The following is a 16,471-nucleotide window of genomic DNA, read 5'->3' on the forward strand; positions in this document are numbered from 1 at the left end:
TTTTTATTTTCTTAAATTTTCCCGCAGGTATTGTTTTTTTTTTTTGTTTTTTTTGTGTTTTTTTTTTTTTTTTTTTTTCTTGCTCTAGCAGCAGGTTATCTGATAAATGATTAGATCTGAATTTGTAATCAACTCTTGGCACACAAGCACTGAAGAAAATGGATTCTCCATTGAATCACTTGTTAGCCTTAAGCAGGACAGCTTCCTTTGAAAGGAAAACTAAGAACAAAAGAATAAGGGAGTGTGCCTGAAGTTTATAAAGAAAACAACCATAACTACACATTAGCTATAAAAATTGGCAGATAGCATAAAATGTAGTGCAATTCATTATTTTTCCAGGAGCCCTAAATAAACCCAAGAAAACAACGATTCTATTAAAAAAAAACAAGATCCTTTCAAAATCAACAACAATAAACCATATCACTAAAGCAGATTAGAATACATAAAACTGCTTTGAGTGTGCATCACAACGAAGAGGAATGATGAGCTAAAATACCGTATTTTCCGGACTGTAGAGCTCACCTCACTATAAGCTGCATCTACAAAGTTAAAAAAAAAAAAGGGAAAAAAACTGGAAATGTAATGGGCTATAAGCCGCTGCTATCTCGGCCACTCTCGGTTTCTCCAACGCCGAACCTTGGATTCGTTCATGCCGAGTTTACGTGCAGCGGCTCTATTTCCCTCCTGTACTGCCAGATCTTTAGCCCTCAACTCCATCATATAAACTTCTTGGTATTGTTTCCATGATTAGGGGAAGACATTTCTCTGTCGTGCCTGCTGCTAGCATGTGCTTGTTCTAGAATCGATGAAAATTAGCACTTTCTTCTTTGATTTACAATTTTGACTTCCAATGATTCACTTCCTGCTAAAGCGCTCCCTGGTGGTTGAAGAAAAATTCACAGAAAAGTCACACTGGGGTATAAGTCGCATGGTTCAAAGCATAGGAAAAAAAAGTAGCGGCTTATAGTCCTTAAAATATGGTACTTAGATTAAATATTTATATGCCTTGGAAAATATAAAAACACAGTGAATTAAAAAAAAAACACAAATCTAAACCATGTGTCTTTTCTATGACTTCATGTTAGTGCGTCATATAACCTGGTAAATCCGGGATTGTACTTATATTTTCTGCTCTTTTAAAGATTGCTTTCCCAATTGATGGTGTACAATGATGACTTTGTTTTGAAGTGATAATTGTGATATAATCAAACATCTGCACATCAGTGGCTTTGCTGCGCTGTTCTGAAAAGTCCGAACAACTTTTAAACTTGTACATTCTTGCATCTTGTGCTGGTCAGCAACATTCTGAAAATGCAACAAATTCTTATCTCCCGTCCAGCCATGCCATAAAATCTGCTCAGTGTGATTGATATTTATCATAGCTTATTGGAAATGAAAAGACTAGTTTTGCATATGGATATTAGGGTCAGTTGTGAGGGTGCAAATGAGCAGCTGAGGAGTTTTGAGAAAAAGAAAGAAAGGGGGGAGACAAGTGAGAAGGAGAAAGGGAGGTCTTTTGGCCACTTGTGGCCTTCACAACACAGGCACAAATCATAGAGGGACATGGCAATTGGAGTGACAGATGAACAATGCTGGCGTTTTCCAACCCCCTGTGAACAGGCTCATCCATCACAGCAAGGGAGATTAATTCATCAGCTTTTTGTCTCCTTGGGCCCCCTAATGCCACCTGATATTGCTCAAGGAGGACTTATAAATGTTTGTGGGTTTGATCTGTGCTCACTTGCCTGACACTGAATTAAAACATTACTCTCTACTCTTAGCAGTACACTGGTTTTCGCCAACAGCCTGACAGCCACTTCTGCCATAACTCTGATCGAGATGAATTTGTATGAAGTCCAAAACGCTTGCCAGAGGCATCCAACAAGACGTTAAAGCGAAGACTAAAAGAAAAGCAGAGGAGGGATTGATGGTTATAAGAGAAAATACAGACTCGCTGAAGAATTTATGGGAGTTGCATTTAATAACTGAAGGGAAACATTTAAATCATTGTGACAGAGAAAGGTACAGAGCCTTCAGGTATTACGGTCATCCGAGGCTAAAAGTTGAGCTTGACTGTTGGTTAGTGAATGTCAATAAATTATGGGGGGGAAAAAAAATTGCAGAAATTCGTCAAATGCTTCAAGTAAATTTTAAATATTGTACTTTGATCAAAAATAAGTGACCAAAGGCAGGATCAGTGTACCCATCCAGCGTGCACAGATGGCACAATAAGTGTCAATACTGACATCTAGTGGCTTTTTGATGTCATGTCTCTGATAGGCAAGAAAACAAAAAATTGTACTTTGAGAGTTTCTTTGTAAATGTATACATTGACTAAGGACAAATATTTACAGGGATTTATTAGCCAATAAATTTAAGCAGACTCAAAATTTCTGGTGTTCAAAGCTAAACGGCCATGTAACCCACTCTGCTACCGACAGAGAAACAGTTGCAGGAAAAAGTTTAGCCTCAGTTATCTGTGGCCACAGCTGGCCTCGCACTCCCAATAGGCGAGAGAGGGTATATGGGCAACAACATGAAGATGACAGCACCAACACCCTCCTCCTGGCTCTGATGCCACTGGAAGGCAGTGCGTCTTCTCCTCCCACTGTGCAACGAGTTTAAAGTTTCATAGAAGTTATACTGCTAGTGCAAGGAGAAATACACATTAAATAAAGACTCAAGTTAAATGAGACTGAAAATGTAAAAATTTGAACCATAAGAGGCTTTATTTTATATTTAGGCATAGGTCTTCTGAGGCATATAATGAATCCTGCCTCCTCTCCAGATGCAAAAGTAATAAGCTGTGCCCAGGCATCCCACAAGAGACACCAGCAATACAGCTGTTACAACAACAGTCTTCCACACTCTGGAGTCATGAACTTCATTAGAATCTGAGGGAGACAAACAAGAGTTATGCCAAGATGTCCTCAAAGCTGAGATATGCGACTTTTAGCAAAAAAGCAGCCACCTTCACCCAACAGCAGAGAAGATTCTGGAGTCGTTTGCAAATTGAAGATTTCAAGCGGCAACAGTCCATCTTCTTCTGAGGAGTTGTCAGGCAACACACTTTCATCTGGTGTAGCAGTACCGTCCATCACATTGTAATACTCTTCATTATCCAACTGAGTTATCCAGCGTCCATTAACAAAGACAAGAGAGCCTGGGCAAGATAGCACAAGCATGAAAGCATAATGCAGAAGTCAGTCACTGACTAACTAGCTACAAAACAATGTCACCTTCTTACCTGCCAGAACAGTTGACATGGCCAAATGGGCCACAAGCACAAAATAGACCATGAACATGACTGCACTGAAACCCTTGGCAATTTCCTTTGCCTTTTATTTGCACTCTGTGTCAGCACAAGTGGAATCAGCTGTGCTCTGGCTCAATGAGGACCAATAACCTCGGCTCCTGGGTCAGCTGGTTTTCTACTTCTTTGAAAAGCCCCATTTCATTGGCCTACAGATGACAGGTGATAGGTATGTATGTGCAGGTCATAACTCAAAACTAGTAAATGAATGTGTTCAGACATATGCGGATTTATATCTTAAAATTTAAATCCTGATCAAATCATTAATCAAATATTTAATAATAAACCCTAAATATTTTTTCTGGATGGCTTACTGTTATTTTGTGCATTATACCAAGAAATAGTTTAAAATGTAGCTGTGGCTACACAACAATGATAATACTGACTGTGATGAATTTGCACACAAGAATCATGATTAGAAATCTTCAAGCTGACTATAAACTGCAGTCCTGTCCATTGACTTGAATGCAGTGTTAAATAAGTATCCATCCAGACATCCATTGGCTATTACTACTCATCCTTGCAGTGTTGCAGAGTGGGGGACTGGTGCCTATCTCTAGCAGTTTTTGAGCAAGAGGCCTGGACAGGTTGCCAGTCCACCACAGAGCCACACACACCAAGGGTGAATTAGAGAATTCAAAACCATAACCACCAGTCACGTTCATGGACTGTGGATGGAAGTACCCAGAGAGAACACAGCCACAGAGAAAACATGCAAACTCCATGCAGAAAGACCCCAGGCTGGGATATTTCAGTCAGTCCATATTTTATTTCCCCACAGCCCAAAAACAACAGAATATGAAGATTGCACATGTTCATCATACAAATGAATTTAACTTTGTATGTCAGATCTGTGTCCCCACAATGTGAACAACAGCAATGAAACAAACTGTACATTTCTTTTCAGCTAAGGCTAAAAATGTGACTCAAGGTCACATTGATCAAAAAGTAAAAATTTCTAAAATACAATTTCTAAAACCTTTTAAAATCAGAAATGTTAAAATGTCATGTGAATATCGATGTGTTGCAAGGCAGGTCATCTCTTTTTGTTAGTGGCAGACATTTTAACATCATATCAGGAAAGGTCAAATAAAAATATATCAAATATTGTGGCTCAGTTTGAATTTACTGCATTTGGACTTGGACCTCTAGTTTTCCTGCTTTGATGAATTAAAATGTCTGGCAAACATACTTATGCATAAAGAACACAATGTGTGCTTAAATGTGTAAAACAATCGGCACGGTAAAGACATTTATGCTGTCAAGTCGTCCCACGACAAAGTTGTGCTAATTGCTGATGTCGACACCCAAACTTGTAGCAAAGTTTTTGCTAACCACAAATAAACGGAAATGAAAAACAAGAGGCAACATATTAAAGGGGCAGTACAATGTACATTGTGGGTATAGTGTCAATTTATAGCACAATTAAGTATAGTAAATATGTTACCTTCAGTTATAAAAATGCTATATANACCANACATGACTCAAAAGAAATTTGACTTTGCAATTTAACACCTTGAAATTGGGCCTCTGTGTCTTTAAGAAACTCCTGCTCTTTCTGATCCTCTGCCTTCAGGAAGTCACCACAATGTTTTTTCGTTAAGCCTTTAATGTCGATCTTAGGAACGGTGCACTGAGAAGTAGCTCCTATGATGAGCTCAGCAGATGTGCAGTTCCATTAGGTGTTTGCTAATTGCTGCTGACTAGTCTGGAGGGACTGAGTGGGGGAATGAGAGGGAACGGGTGCTCTGAGGTGGAAACCGCAGCTGCAAGGAGGAGCTGCGTGGAAGCGTTTTGCACACCTGATTGGCTGCTGTTGGAGATTCGAGGATGGCTCAAACGTAAATGAAAGAATCAAAGCAACACTCCAGGTATGATTTTGATGAGGGAATAACATTAGAACACAATATAAAGCTCAAAAAAGTCAATTTTACATAATACTGCCCCTTTAAACAGATGGCCTGGAGTAGCGTTCTCAGATGCCTGCAGTTCTTGTTATCAGATTTTCCTTCTTAATTTCTAAATATTTGTAAATTGAGGATATTTTTTAAATGCAGGAAACAATTCTCGCAATTTTAAACTCATCTGTACGCACAATGTTTCCCTTGCATAGCTCATTATGAATTGCAGCATCTGACTTAAAGTTTCACAATTTTGACAAACGGTATCTTAAAATGTGTTATTCATTCCTAATATCTATTCAGAGATCACTATTACCTAATGTGTGACGTACCTAATCTGTGAACTGAAAAACTAAATGTGATTTCAATGCCCAGCCTTTGGAGGTAAAGTCAAATTGCACAGTTTTGCTTTTTCATTGGCTCAGGCAGAGTATACCTACAGTAGATATAAAACTCAGTACTGTATACGGTATTACATGATCTAAAATTGCCATTTCTAAATGTAAACTGATTTTATAGTGCATAGAATCAAAGAAGCTGGAACTACTGTGTAAAGAAGGCTATCAGTGAAAGCTCATTAACCTTAAAAGAAAAAAAAAGATTGAAAAAGTGAACCAAGTAACATCTCTTAAGTGCTGCAGTTTTTTTTTTCAGTAACAGAAACCTTTATCTTCAAAAAGAAGCAAAGGAAAAACTTTGACAGTGACCTGGCTCATTGACCTACCATTGTACTACAGTGCCTTTGAATATGGCTAATTATAACACACCAAGAGTTCACTGATACAAATGCACCTTGATGTTTAGTTATTAAGTGCTGCTTCACAAGCTACAGTAAAAAATATCAGTTCTCTTTTGAAAGATGGCAACATTTGAAGTTTTCCTTGTCTTATAGAAATTTGTTATTATACCTAAGCTAAACAAGCAGGTAAAGTGAAGATGTAGTATTATTTCTATATTACTACATTCTCATTAAGATTTATTTTTGGTAATACAACCCACACTGCCCTGAGGTTAAAACTGAGCCTACTCTGGAGCAGGATTTCCCTTTAAATCACCTGACCTTATACATAAATATCCGGCTCCGTCATAAAAATTATGGTAATACAGTTATATCACTAAGCGAGTTTGAAATCTTCCACCATGACATGGTTGCTTTCCAGAGTGTCTGCATAATTGGTGCAAGTTTGCAGACTGGTGTGCTTCCAGTCTGCATGATCCTCTTTATTCGTGCTTCTTTCCATCGTTGTAGACCTTCCTAAGGCTCGAGTCCAGCAGGAAATCCACTGACCTACAGTGTGCACAGAGTAGAACATGTGATAAATAATGCATCATGTTGAACTTAAACTTACGACACAAACTGAGATGGTAAACTGAGACTCAAAGTGGCTCAAAGGTTAAGGAATTAAAATTTTTTGACTGTTTTCAGATTTAAAAATTTGATTACAGTACACCAAAAATATTAATTATATAAAATATGCATAATTAAAGTAGATGTATTAATTAAATATTCATTTAAAAAAATAACAAAAAATATATTTTTTAAATGCATCACTTTGTTCCGTATGTTGGGGAAAGTCTCATTTGGATATCACCTAACTTTTCTCCACTACATGTGACGTTTACATTTAGGATTTTCTAAAAGTACCAATAATGTTGCTGCTGGTAAAAACAGCATATTCTTGATTCAGATTTTTTTTTATATCCTCCCTGAAGAAATAAATCCTACACTGACTTAAAGTTTGATTTTTCAAAAATGTTTGCTGTGAGATGATTCTGTTGCATTGAAAGTTGACTTCAAGGGTTCTTGTTATTCATCTCAAAAAGGCTGCATATAATCATGGAGGACAGTGAAGAGTTGCTACCCGGTAAACCCAGCTTTACACTGTAGCCGTCATCTTGCTGGGGTTTGCCAGTGTGCTAAAAATAAAATATGTGTCAAGGTTAATTTGTCAAGGTAGCAGCAAGAACAGCTAAAATGACTAATCACAAGTCAAAACCTCAACTGTGAAGTCTTACTGCAATTTACACATGATCCAGATACGACCGGGACAAACACACGTCGTCTGCCAACCTGTCTATTGGAGTGATGATGAAGGGGATGGTGGAGAGCCCAATAGCTGTGGTGGTCCACTTGCGAACAGGCAGAGGCCACTTGGTGGACTTGCCCAGCAGATACAGGGACGCAGCGCACACCCGGTTAATGGTGAAGCCCGGGATGATCACAGAGGCCAGGGCCTGCCACACAAACGTGTCCACGACCGCTACTGCCACTCGTGTCGTCTTCCCTGGATTGTCTCCGTGGGCCTGGAGGGACAGATGGAGGAGCAGAGGAGGAAGCATAGAGACTCAGTGGGTGGACATAATAACTGGAGTGTTTTTTGTTTTTTTTTATTATCTGGTGGTGCATTGTATCCTTGTTTCCTGCTTTAAACTTACATAAACAGAAAATCACATTTACCTGTTTTTTTTAAGTGTAATAAAACTGAAATTGCACGCTCCACAATATATTTTAAGTGATGATTGTATTATTATTATTATTGAGGCTGTAGTTCATGTGTCTAATTTAAAGGCATGGAAAGCAATAGTTATTTTACTCTGACCAGATTTGTAAACTGTGGAAATAGAAGCTGATTTTCTTACCTACAAATTAATAATTTAAATGTCATTACTAAGCCTGTAGCAATAAGCAGTTAATCAGTGCTGATTATTAACATTTTTGAAGGACAATTTTGTTTACAGGGACTTGAAATCCATTTTGGTTGTGTGTGGTTTGAATTTCCTTTTATGTATTGTTTTTGGTTGCGTTTTATTTTTGATATTTAAAATATTACTCCATTAAAGTGTGGAGTGTTCTAAATGTCTCAAAATGTCAATATTATAATTTTTCTCAATGATTTCTGGGACAATTTATCGTCCAGCATGTTTTCTTATTGTGACAGGCCTAGCTATTACCAAATTTTCTTAATGAAAATACAATAAATAAAGGGTAATGTCTTACCACAGCTGCTTTTTTGCCTTTGTCCACTGCATCTGCGGTAACATAAGCAGTGGCCACAGCATAGCTGCCCCAAACAAAGCTCACTGGCACCAGCGCACGGAAGGCCTCCCCGACTTCATTGGCATAGCCTGGGGGAATACAAAAATAGATGCAGTTAGGAGTTTAACCTTGTTGTGTTCTCCAGATGTAAGAATAGTCTTGTTTCTGCAACCCAAGCGTCTGTTTTTAGATCTGGACACCCAACACTTGATGACATAACTGAGTTTTCTATGAGTTTTTTTTTTTTAAACCAGGAAATGGAAATGCCTAGAGATGTTAGTATTACATACTCACAGAACAACTGAACACCCACAGTCTATTTGTGATACATAAACATGTCAGCAATATTTGTATTTGATATGCAGGTCAAAGATGTACAAACGTAAGTTAAGAGACATGCAAGTACATAGTTATAATTCAAATCACATTTGGTTAATGATTTTTCCCTTATTTTTACGCAAACAAACCAAAAAACTGAAAGTCATACAAACAACTACAAGTCTTGATTTGTATAACACAACAATGTTCGAAAAAATGTGCAAATATTTCCAGATTTCTGTGTGCACAATCCTAAATATAGACATGGAGATAATTCCTTAACAGACAGGATTAGAGCTGAAAGCTAGCAGATTATGATTTTATAAGGGGGATGAACAGATTTCCATGTCAGTACATTGATACTGCCCCCCAGTAAGAGGGAGGAACTGCTGCAGTAGATGCATAAAATGCCCTTCAGACCGGATACTGCTCATGCCCTTTACTTTAAATGTTTACAGTACTAACAGAGACAAAAGTCACTGTACTGATGCTGAATTCTATCTGCAGAACAATCAGACGGGAGTCTCAATTCGACTCAGAGGAAGTATAATGTTCCTTCTTTGTAGTTATGAGTCACTGCCTAAACTTGCTGAACGACTGTGCAGAACGCCTTAATACAGAGCTAAAAAGACTATTCGAGCCTAAATATTCAGCCATTCGTTTCGTTTTACAACATCAGAGACAATTTTCTGAACAATGTAAGACACACTTTGTGTCCTCTGGTAACAAACTATCCTTCAGACGCCAGGTTTGCTACAAATATAGCTTTAAAAGAGCGGGTAGCCAACTATGCTAACTCTGCTAAAAGCTACGGTGTTCCGACAGTTACGGTGTCCTTATGTGCTCTGTTTTCTTACACAGCAAGTCACTTCAAATACATACCTAAAAAGCGGACCCATGTGTCACGATAAATGTCGACCGTTTTTTCTTCGCTTGGACCCATACTTCCCTCTACTCCATCCCCGAATGATGTCCACAAATGCACGACGCGTGACGGGATCCGACGAACTAGCAGGGTCGTGAAGGGGGCGCGGTCTTTCCCACAGCATCCGACTGGCAGTACAATAGGTTACAGAACAAAAATCCAATATATGGAGCATCAAAAGTGCCACGATTTAATAAAATCAGTGAATCAATAAGGCATTATTAATAAATGTCATAACTAAAAACAAATATAATTCATTTGCTCATTTTGTTCATGTACATTGTTATTTCCTCCTTTCATAGTTCCACTACATGAACAAGCTATTTTGTATGCATGTACAATTTCAACCATTTATTTTCATTTTAGTTCAGTATTTTTTGTCAATAATGGTTAAATTGAAAGTCATAAAAATGTTCAAATATGACAAGTAATTAAATACTGTCTGAGAACTTTACACCTCTATTTCCACTTATTTTGTTTCTGATCCCCATTTGGGCCTGCCGACTCTTAGAAATATGACACATTACGACCCCTGCTCAAACCAAAATAACTCTAAGGGACCGTCTGTTGTTATCTTTATTGAAGTTATATTTTCTTGCATATATAATACATAAATTTACCAAGTTGTGGATGAACTAAAAATTCCTGGTCAATGGAAAAAAAATGGGTACAAAATAGCCAAAGTTGCAAGCATACTGCAAAGAGTGAAACACTGGTGGTGTGCACCGATTGTGATTCACCAAGGAAGTCCCTGCACCATGCAGGTGCTTTGAACACAACATGCTGGACTTCCCATTCAAACCTATATGTGACATGAAAAGAGGTCAACAGAGTTGTAAAATACATATACAGAAAATAAAGGCAATAAATTCTATGACAGGGTTGGTCTCATGTAATATGTGATACCTAGAAACTTATATTGTATCAGTGCAAATTTATATTGTCAGTGGATAGTTATGTGCTAAACTCAGGTTGCTGTAATAGGTTGTCATGGAACTTGATCTGCTGTTTGTTTAATGTGAAACAAACATCTTGACAACCGCCATTTATTTTTTACCTATAATGATTCTGCCCTTCTGAAAAACCAAGATGTCAATAACGTCATTGTAACTGTACTAACAGATTGTTGATACTCTTAATCTAGTTAATTCGTCTATTAAACATCATGCATTTTATTTAACAAGCACTACTTAAATGTTTTATTGATGTGTTCACTGACAAATTTATTTGATAATTTATGTTTCTTTTACCAGTGCAGTGAAAAGTTAGAATTTTCCGCAATCTAAATAAAGGGCAGTTCACACTCCCAATGTTTAAAAGAATGGATTGCTTAATGTAAAATAAAGCTAGTTTCTCTAATACCGTTTGATCTATTATTTTTGAATACCTGTCAACAATTAAATATCAATTTCATAAAGATATTTCTTTAAAATATGGATATTTTTATATTGCCTGAAAGTACACAATTCAGAAAATTTACCATTGCAAACTTTTAAACAGTTGTTTGTTTCCAAGGATTCGTAGATGGAGACTGTAATTATTCATTTCTGTTTGTAAAATAATGCGACCAATTATAATCACGTATTATGACTGACAATCATATTAACCAATTAAAATGGGCCAAACAACAACACGGTGGCCCAATAGTGACGAAGCTTGCGTTCTTCGAGTTACGTGAGTTTTGACCCACCATGGCTGCCGTTAACAGTAGCAAGCTCAGCCGCTCCAAATCACAGCTGAACGTTATGTCCAGATGGAACATAATGCCGTACAAACTGCATTTAATTTTTACTTTCCTTCTTTTATTTGTAAGTCTGTGTTTTTCCGACGATGACCATGAAATGGAAGAGTTCCTGAAGCGGGAGTTTTCCCTCTCCAAGCCTTACCAAGGTATGTCATCCGTCCAGGAAAAGCGATGCAGGGGTGGGGGACAGTCTGGAGGACAGATGTTTCCAGAAGGATGCTTTCAGTAAATAAACGACACCTTTGTTAAAATGTATCGCTCGCAGCTTAACATGTACGGAAGTCTTTTTCGGACAGAATACAGCTTCCCATCTTAGATTTAGCTGTTATACTTTACTGCTGCGTTACCATACTATTATTATTCTCTCTTAATCTGTTTTGTCTCTGTCGTTATTGTGCCAGCTCTTTCTTTTTTTTGTCTTTTTTTTGGCTGACTAAGGAGACCTGCTTTGGTGTAGTCAGCTCTTTAGTAATGATTGTATCGTTTGCGGTCGCAGGTGTGGGATCTTTAGGCTCCTCCCACTGGGAGCTGATGGGGGATGCCATGGTAACCACTGACCAGGTGCGACTCACACCGGACATGCAGAGCAGACAGGGGGCAGTATGGAGCCGCATTGTGAGTAGCACAATCTATTTCTAATAATTGATTTACTGTTTTACGTGATTGATGCTAGTAGACCAGTCAGTCTCTCTCTCTTAGCTCTAATGTTAGCATAACAAATTTCTCCTATGTAGAGCAACATTTGCTTTAGAAATTAAAGCAAAACTAAAGGTTTCTTTTAATATTCTTCTGTTTGATGTCACTTTACCTTTTGCTCCGTCTTTTAGCCATGCCACTTAAAGGACTGGGAGATGCAGGTGCACTTTAAGGTTCATGGGCAAGGAAAGAAGAACCTCAATGGTGACGGTCTGGCCATTTGGTATACCAAGGAGCGCATGCAGAAAGGTGATTATGATCAGACATAATGCAATGTAGCTTTAACTCACACTATTTCTATAACACTTTACTTTGATGTGCCTCCAGGTCCTGTATTTGGAAACATGGACAACTTCACTGGCCTGGGTGTGTTTGTGGACACCTATCCCAACGAGGAGAAGTACATAGAGGTATGCTTCAGCAGTCCTGCCTAAAGTCGGGCCAGTGAACTAGCGCCTCACACTTGCAAGGTGTTGTTGCAGATTCGTGTAAAGGGGCTGTGCTTGTGTTCTTTGTGCAATCATTTGGACACAGGCGCAGAAGAAGAGATACACCCCCCGCACACAGGTAACCGGGTTCTGTGTTTAGAACATTGCAATGGAAATCCATCCTAGAGTTGCATGTCGCTCCCAAAACATTTTGGTTTGTAATATTTTTTGTTCCTGCATGGTTTGCTGTGTGGTTCACTCACTGTTTTACTCACTCTAACATTTCACAAGACATTTAAATTGTTTTATATCCAACATTAAATAAGAAACAAAGGTAACACTTTATTTGAAGGGGTGTGCATAAGACTGACATGACACTGTCATAAACATGACATAACATCTGTCATGAACAATAAGAAGTCTTTATGAATGCTTATGACAGTTGTCATAAAGTGTCATTCGGTAAATAATGACACTTTGCAAAGTTGCTTTAAAAGTCCATTAAAAGTGCTGACTTTGCATGATTTAGTAAATTATGATAATTTAATGCAAAGTTGGCATTTTTAATGGACTTTCAATGCAACTTTTAGAGCAACTTTGCTGCATCAAGAGAAATAAAAAGAAAGTAATAAAAAGAAAAGATAGAAACATTAAAAACATCAAAAAGAGATAAAGTCCAGTCATCTTTAATGGAGAGCAACTTTGAGAAATCAAGTCTGGGCCTTTATAAATTTGCTTCAATCAAAACTATTTCATAGTAGTTGTGTTTGTATGTTTAAGGTTGTTGTTTTGCTGGGAGGTGAATCTTCATCCCAGTCTCAAGTATTTTGCAACCTCTAGCAGCTTTTTTTTAATGATTTATTATTTTTTCAGTGTGATGTTACAAAAGTAACAGTTTGGTCTCATCTAGCCAGAGCATCTTTGACATGTTTGTCCTGCTCCTACTTTCATTCAGCTTTCAGAAAAGGTCAGCAGAGTAGAGTGCTTGACAGATTTTCCTCTCTTGAGCTTTTAATATGTAAAAAAAAACAACTTTACTTTTCCTTTCATTTCACAAAGACACACCACTTTATCTTGGATTATCACATAAAACCTAAAAAAAAAAGTTGTATGAAAGTTTATTTTCATACAATAAACAATTTGTAAGCGGGGTGTAAATACTTTTTCTCAGCCCTGCACATTTATGTTTTAACATGTGAGATGTGCATTGGGTTTATGCCATTTTAAAAAGGTCTTTACTGAAATGAGCATCTAGATGGCAGCACATACTTATTTAGTAGCAAGAAAAACAAGACCATCACAGATTCAGTTTTAGATATTTTTTCATTCTGAAAAGGAAATGAGATAAGAAAAGACTACATCCTGGGTACATTTTTTTATTTTATTATTATCACTATTATTAATATCCTGACTTATCTATATAGGGATTGCTTTCCCAAACATTGATTCTGTGAAATGTTTCAGAGCTCCTATTGTGATTTCCACTGTGAAATTGTGTCTGTTTTTCATACAGATACAAGCAACATCACTGCTAATGATGACTTTAGAAACTTTTGTGGCATTATTTTCCGTATTTCTGACCTTGTTGTTAATTCATCTTCATATTATGGTTATATGCCATGTTAAGCATTTTGTCAAATGAAGTATTTAGTACTAAGTATTTAGGTGTTTCCTAATCTTTAAACATTTTGTCAGCATTAACACAAAAATAAATAAATTAATAATAATAATAATTAAAATTTTTGTTTTTAACTTTTTTTTTGTCTTTGTGCTACTTTCATTCATATAAAACCTTAAAAAAATAGCTGATTCACAAATGATTGTTGCACTTTTTTATGTTTTTGCTCATATCTTATGATGCATCTCAGCATTTTATTTTGTTTTTGCTATCATGATGGTATTGTGACCAGAAATCATTGTTTGTCAAAATGTGAGTGCATGACTGGAGTCAACTTGCATGACCCCATTAAAAAAAAAAAAAAAAACACTACTCACTAAAATAAAAATGAATATTTGAATTTCATGTGGAAAATGAAAAAAATGTGTACTGAAAGTGGAGCATGCTTTATATCCTACCCACAACTTTTCAAAGTTCTGGCTGAATCATCTGATCTGATTCAAATAGTAAACTCATCCCATTCGTCGGGTTTTTTTTTTTTCTCCCAGGTTTTAAAACAGCAGTTATCAAACCATTGATTAAAAAAAGAAAAATATGGACAAATCACTACTGCAGAATTACAGGCCAACCTTCCATTCATCAAAATTATTGAAAAAGCCGTTTCATCAGTTAAATAGCTTCCTAAGAGCAACCAACTTTTTGAGTCGTATACGTCCTCAAAGCGATCAGCATCGACATCTTTTGATGAGAGATGAGTTTAAATCAGATTCTCCTGAAGTACCTTTGTCGTCTCTCTCCTCCCCCTCTTCGACCACAAGAGGATCTTCCCGTTCGTTATTGCCATGGTGGGGAACGGCACCATTAGTTACGACCACGAGCGGGACGGTCGCCCCACCGAACTCGGTGGCTGCAACGCCATGGTGCGCAACCAAAAGCACGACACGTTCCTCTTCATTCGATATATCCGCCGCAGGCTCACGGTGAGAAACCGCCGACAAGGAGACACGGCTAAAGAACGCCTACGCCAGAAATTAAAAATGCGTTTGTTTGGCTGCAATCTGTGGGGCAGGTGATGATAGACATCGATGGTCAGCATGAGTGGAGGGACTGTCTGGACATACCTGGAGTGAGGCTGCCTCTGGGATATTATTTTGGAGCTTCAGCGATCACCGGAGATCTGTCGGGTAAATCATTGAACAGCACTGAAAATGTTATCAGCCACTGCAAATTGTTCTGCTTCATTTAAACAGAGATTCATCCAGTTAATCTGTAAAAATACACACACAGACCAAAACAGAAGGAAGGTTTTGGCTCATCTTTTCTCGTTAAATAATTTTTGGAAGACTCAAAATCTAAAACAGACTATTTATGTTTTGTTTTTCTAAACTTGATAGATAACCATGACATCATTTCCCTCAAACTTTACCAACTGACGGTGCTGCGGAGTAAAAAGGAGGAAGAGGAGGAGGAGCAGGATGTAGTAACTATCCCCAGCGTGGACAACATGGAGCTCCTCAGATGTGAGACATGCGGACAAAAAAACCCAAATAAAACATTTGTTCCATCACATTTAGATCATTTAATATCCTCTCTCTCTCTGTCATATTGACTTTGTTGTTTTTTCTCTTCTCCGCAGTGAGTCAGAATGAAGAAGGGATGAGTGGATTAGCCATTTTCTTCACTGTGCTCTTCTCCATGCTGGGATGCATCTTCCTCATCGTCATCGGCATGGTGGTCTACAGCCACTGGAACGAGAGCCGGCGTAAGCGTTTCTACTGAGGAACGCCGCAAAGGGCTCAGGGATTATGATGACTACTGTGGGCCACCGACCCAGCTGAGATCAGATGGGAAGTAAGACGCTGCCACTGAGCGGCGGAGCAGCGCAGGTTTTTATACCCAGTTTGACAGGAGGAAGGAGGAGGACAGGTTTTCCCTGCAACCGAAGCCATTTTTCCAGCAGTGGTTCTGAACCAGCTGGAGGGATTTACATTTTTCACCTCTGGTAGTTCTTCTAAGTAGCTATGTTCACTACACATACTCATAAGTTCCTTAGATGTAATAATGTTGTCCAGATGACTGCCTAAATTAACTTCTCAATATTTCAACCATGTTAAAAGTGTGAATTTTAAAATGCATGTCGGTCTTCCCTGGGCTGCACAATACACTGCAAATCTATTGTTATCCCAACATCTCTGTCTGGACTAGAGAGAACTGCCTGGACTGCAATAAATGCTAGGTAGTAACTGAAGTACGATACATGAAGCCTCTATACGTTTTGTAACACAAGTTGTTTTATTTAGCATGAAAAGTTTCAGAAGACGGCAAAGTCAGAAGCAGCTTTTTCAATGAAACGTTTTTGAGATGGAAATAATGAATACATTTTGTCCAGAAGCTGGAAGGGTTTGCTCATTATCTGTGGTATACGTTTATTACTGTAATTTTATTTTTGTATGTCTTATTCATATCTTTATTGCGTCATTCACCACTGCCA

The 16,471-nt window shown here is 37.9% G+C and overlaps 2 protein-coding genes and 1 long non-coding RNA gene across 4 annotated transcripts; 2 read left to right on the forward strand and 1 right to left on the reverse strand.

Annotated features, from left to right (window-relative positions):
- The first annotated feature begins 2,328 nt into the window (after positions 1-2,328).
- LOC106950843 (uncharacterized) lies at positions 2,329-2,676 on the forward strand. The gene is made up of 2 exons (XR_001425689.1): positions 2,329-2,418; positions 2,450-2,676. It is a non-coding gene; the product is annotated as an uncharacterized LOC106950843 (long non-coding RNA).
- A 2,953-nt stretch (positions 2,677-5,629) lies between these two features.
- On the reverse strand, positions 5,630-11,657 carry mtfp1 (mitochondrial fission process 1). Its single transcript, XM_015037966.1, has 5 exons — positions 11,381-11,657; positions 9,452-9,622; positions 8,213-8,340; positions 7,286-7,518; positions 5,630-6,502 (listed from the first exon to the last, which is right to left on the reverse strand). Exons 1-5 carry the CDS (start codon positions 11,391-11,393, stop codon positions 6,436-6,438), a joined length of 612 nt encoding a protein of 203 aa, XP_014893452.1. The 5' UTR covers positions 11,394-11,657; the 3' UTR covers positions 5,630-6,435.
- Positions 11,165-16,371, forward strand: lman2la (lectin, mannose-binding 2-like a). 2 transcript variants are annotated; one of them, XM_015037961.1, is made up of 9 exons: positions 11,165-11,384; positions 11,735-11,853; positions 12,066-12,183; positions 12,262-12,344; positions 12,469-12,501; positions 14,799-14,960; positions 15,050-15,164; positions 15,375-15,500; positions 15,617-16,371. In XM_015037961.1, exons 1-9 carry the CDS (start codon positions 11,186-11,188, stop codon positions 15,757-15,759), a joined length of 1,098 nt encoding a protein of 365 aa, XP_014893447.1. In that variant the 5' UTR covers positions 11,165-11,185; the 3' UTR covers positions 15,760-16,371. The 2 variants fall into 2 exon arrangements, with proteins under 2 accessions (XP_014893447.1, XP_014893448.1); XM_015037962.1 differs by lacking the exon at positions 12,469-12,501.
- Positions 16,372-16,471: the final 100 nt, after the last annotated feature.

The sequence above is a fragment of the Poecilia latipinna genome, unplaced genomic scaffold (assembly GCF_001443285.1).
Source record: "Poecilia latipinna isolate Pla-1442-1.1 unplaced genomic scaffold, P_latipinna-1.0 Scaffold425, whole genome shotgun sequence".
NCBI classification, from domain to species: domain Eukaryota; kingdom Metazoa; phylum Chordata; class Actinopteri; order Cyprinodontiformes; family Poeciliidae; genus Poecilia; species Poecilia latipinna.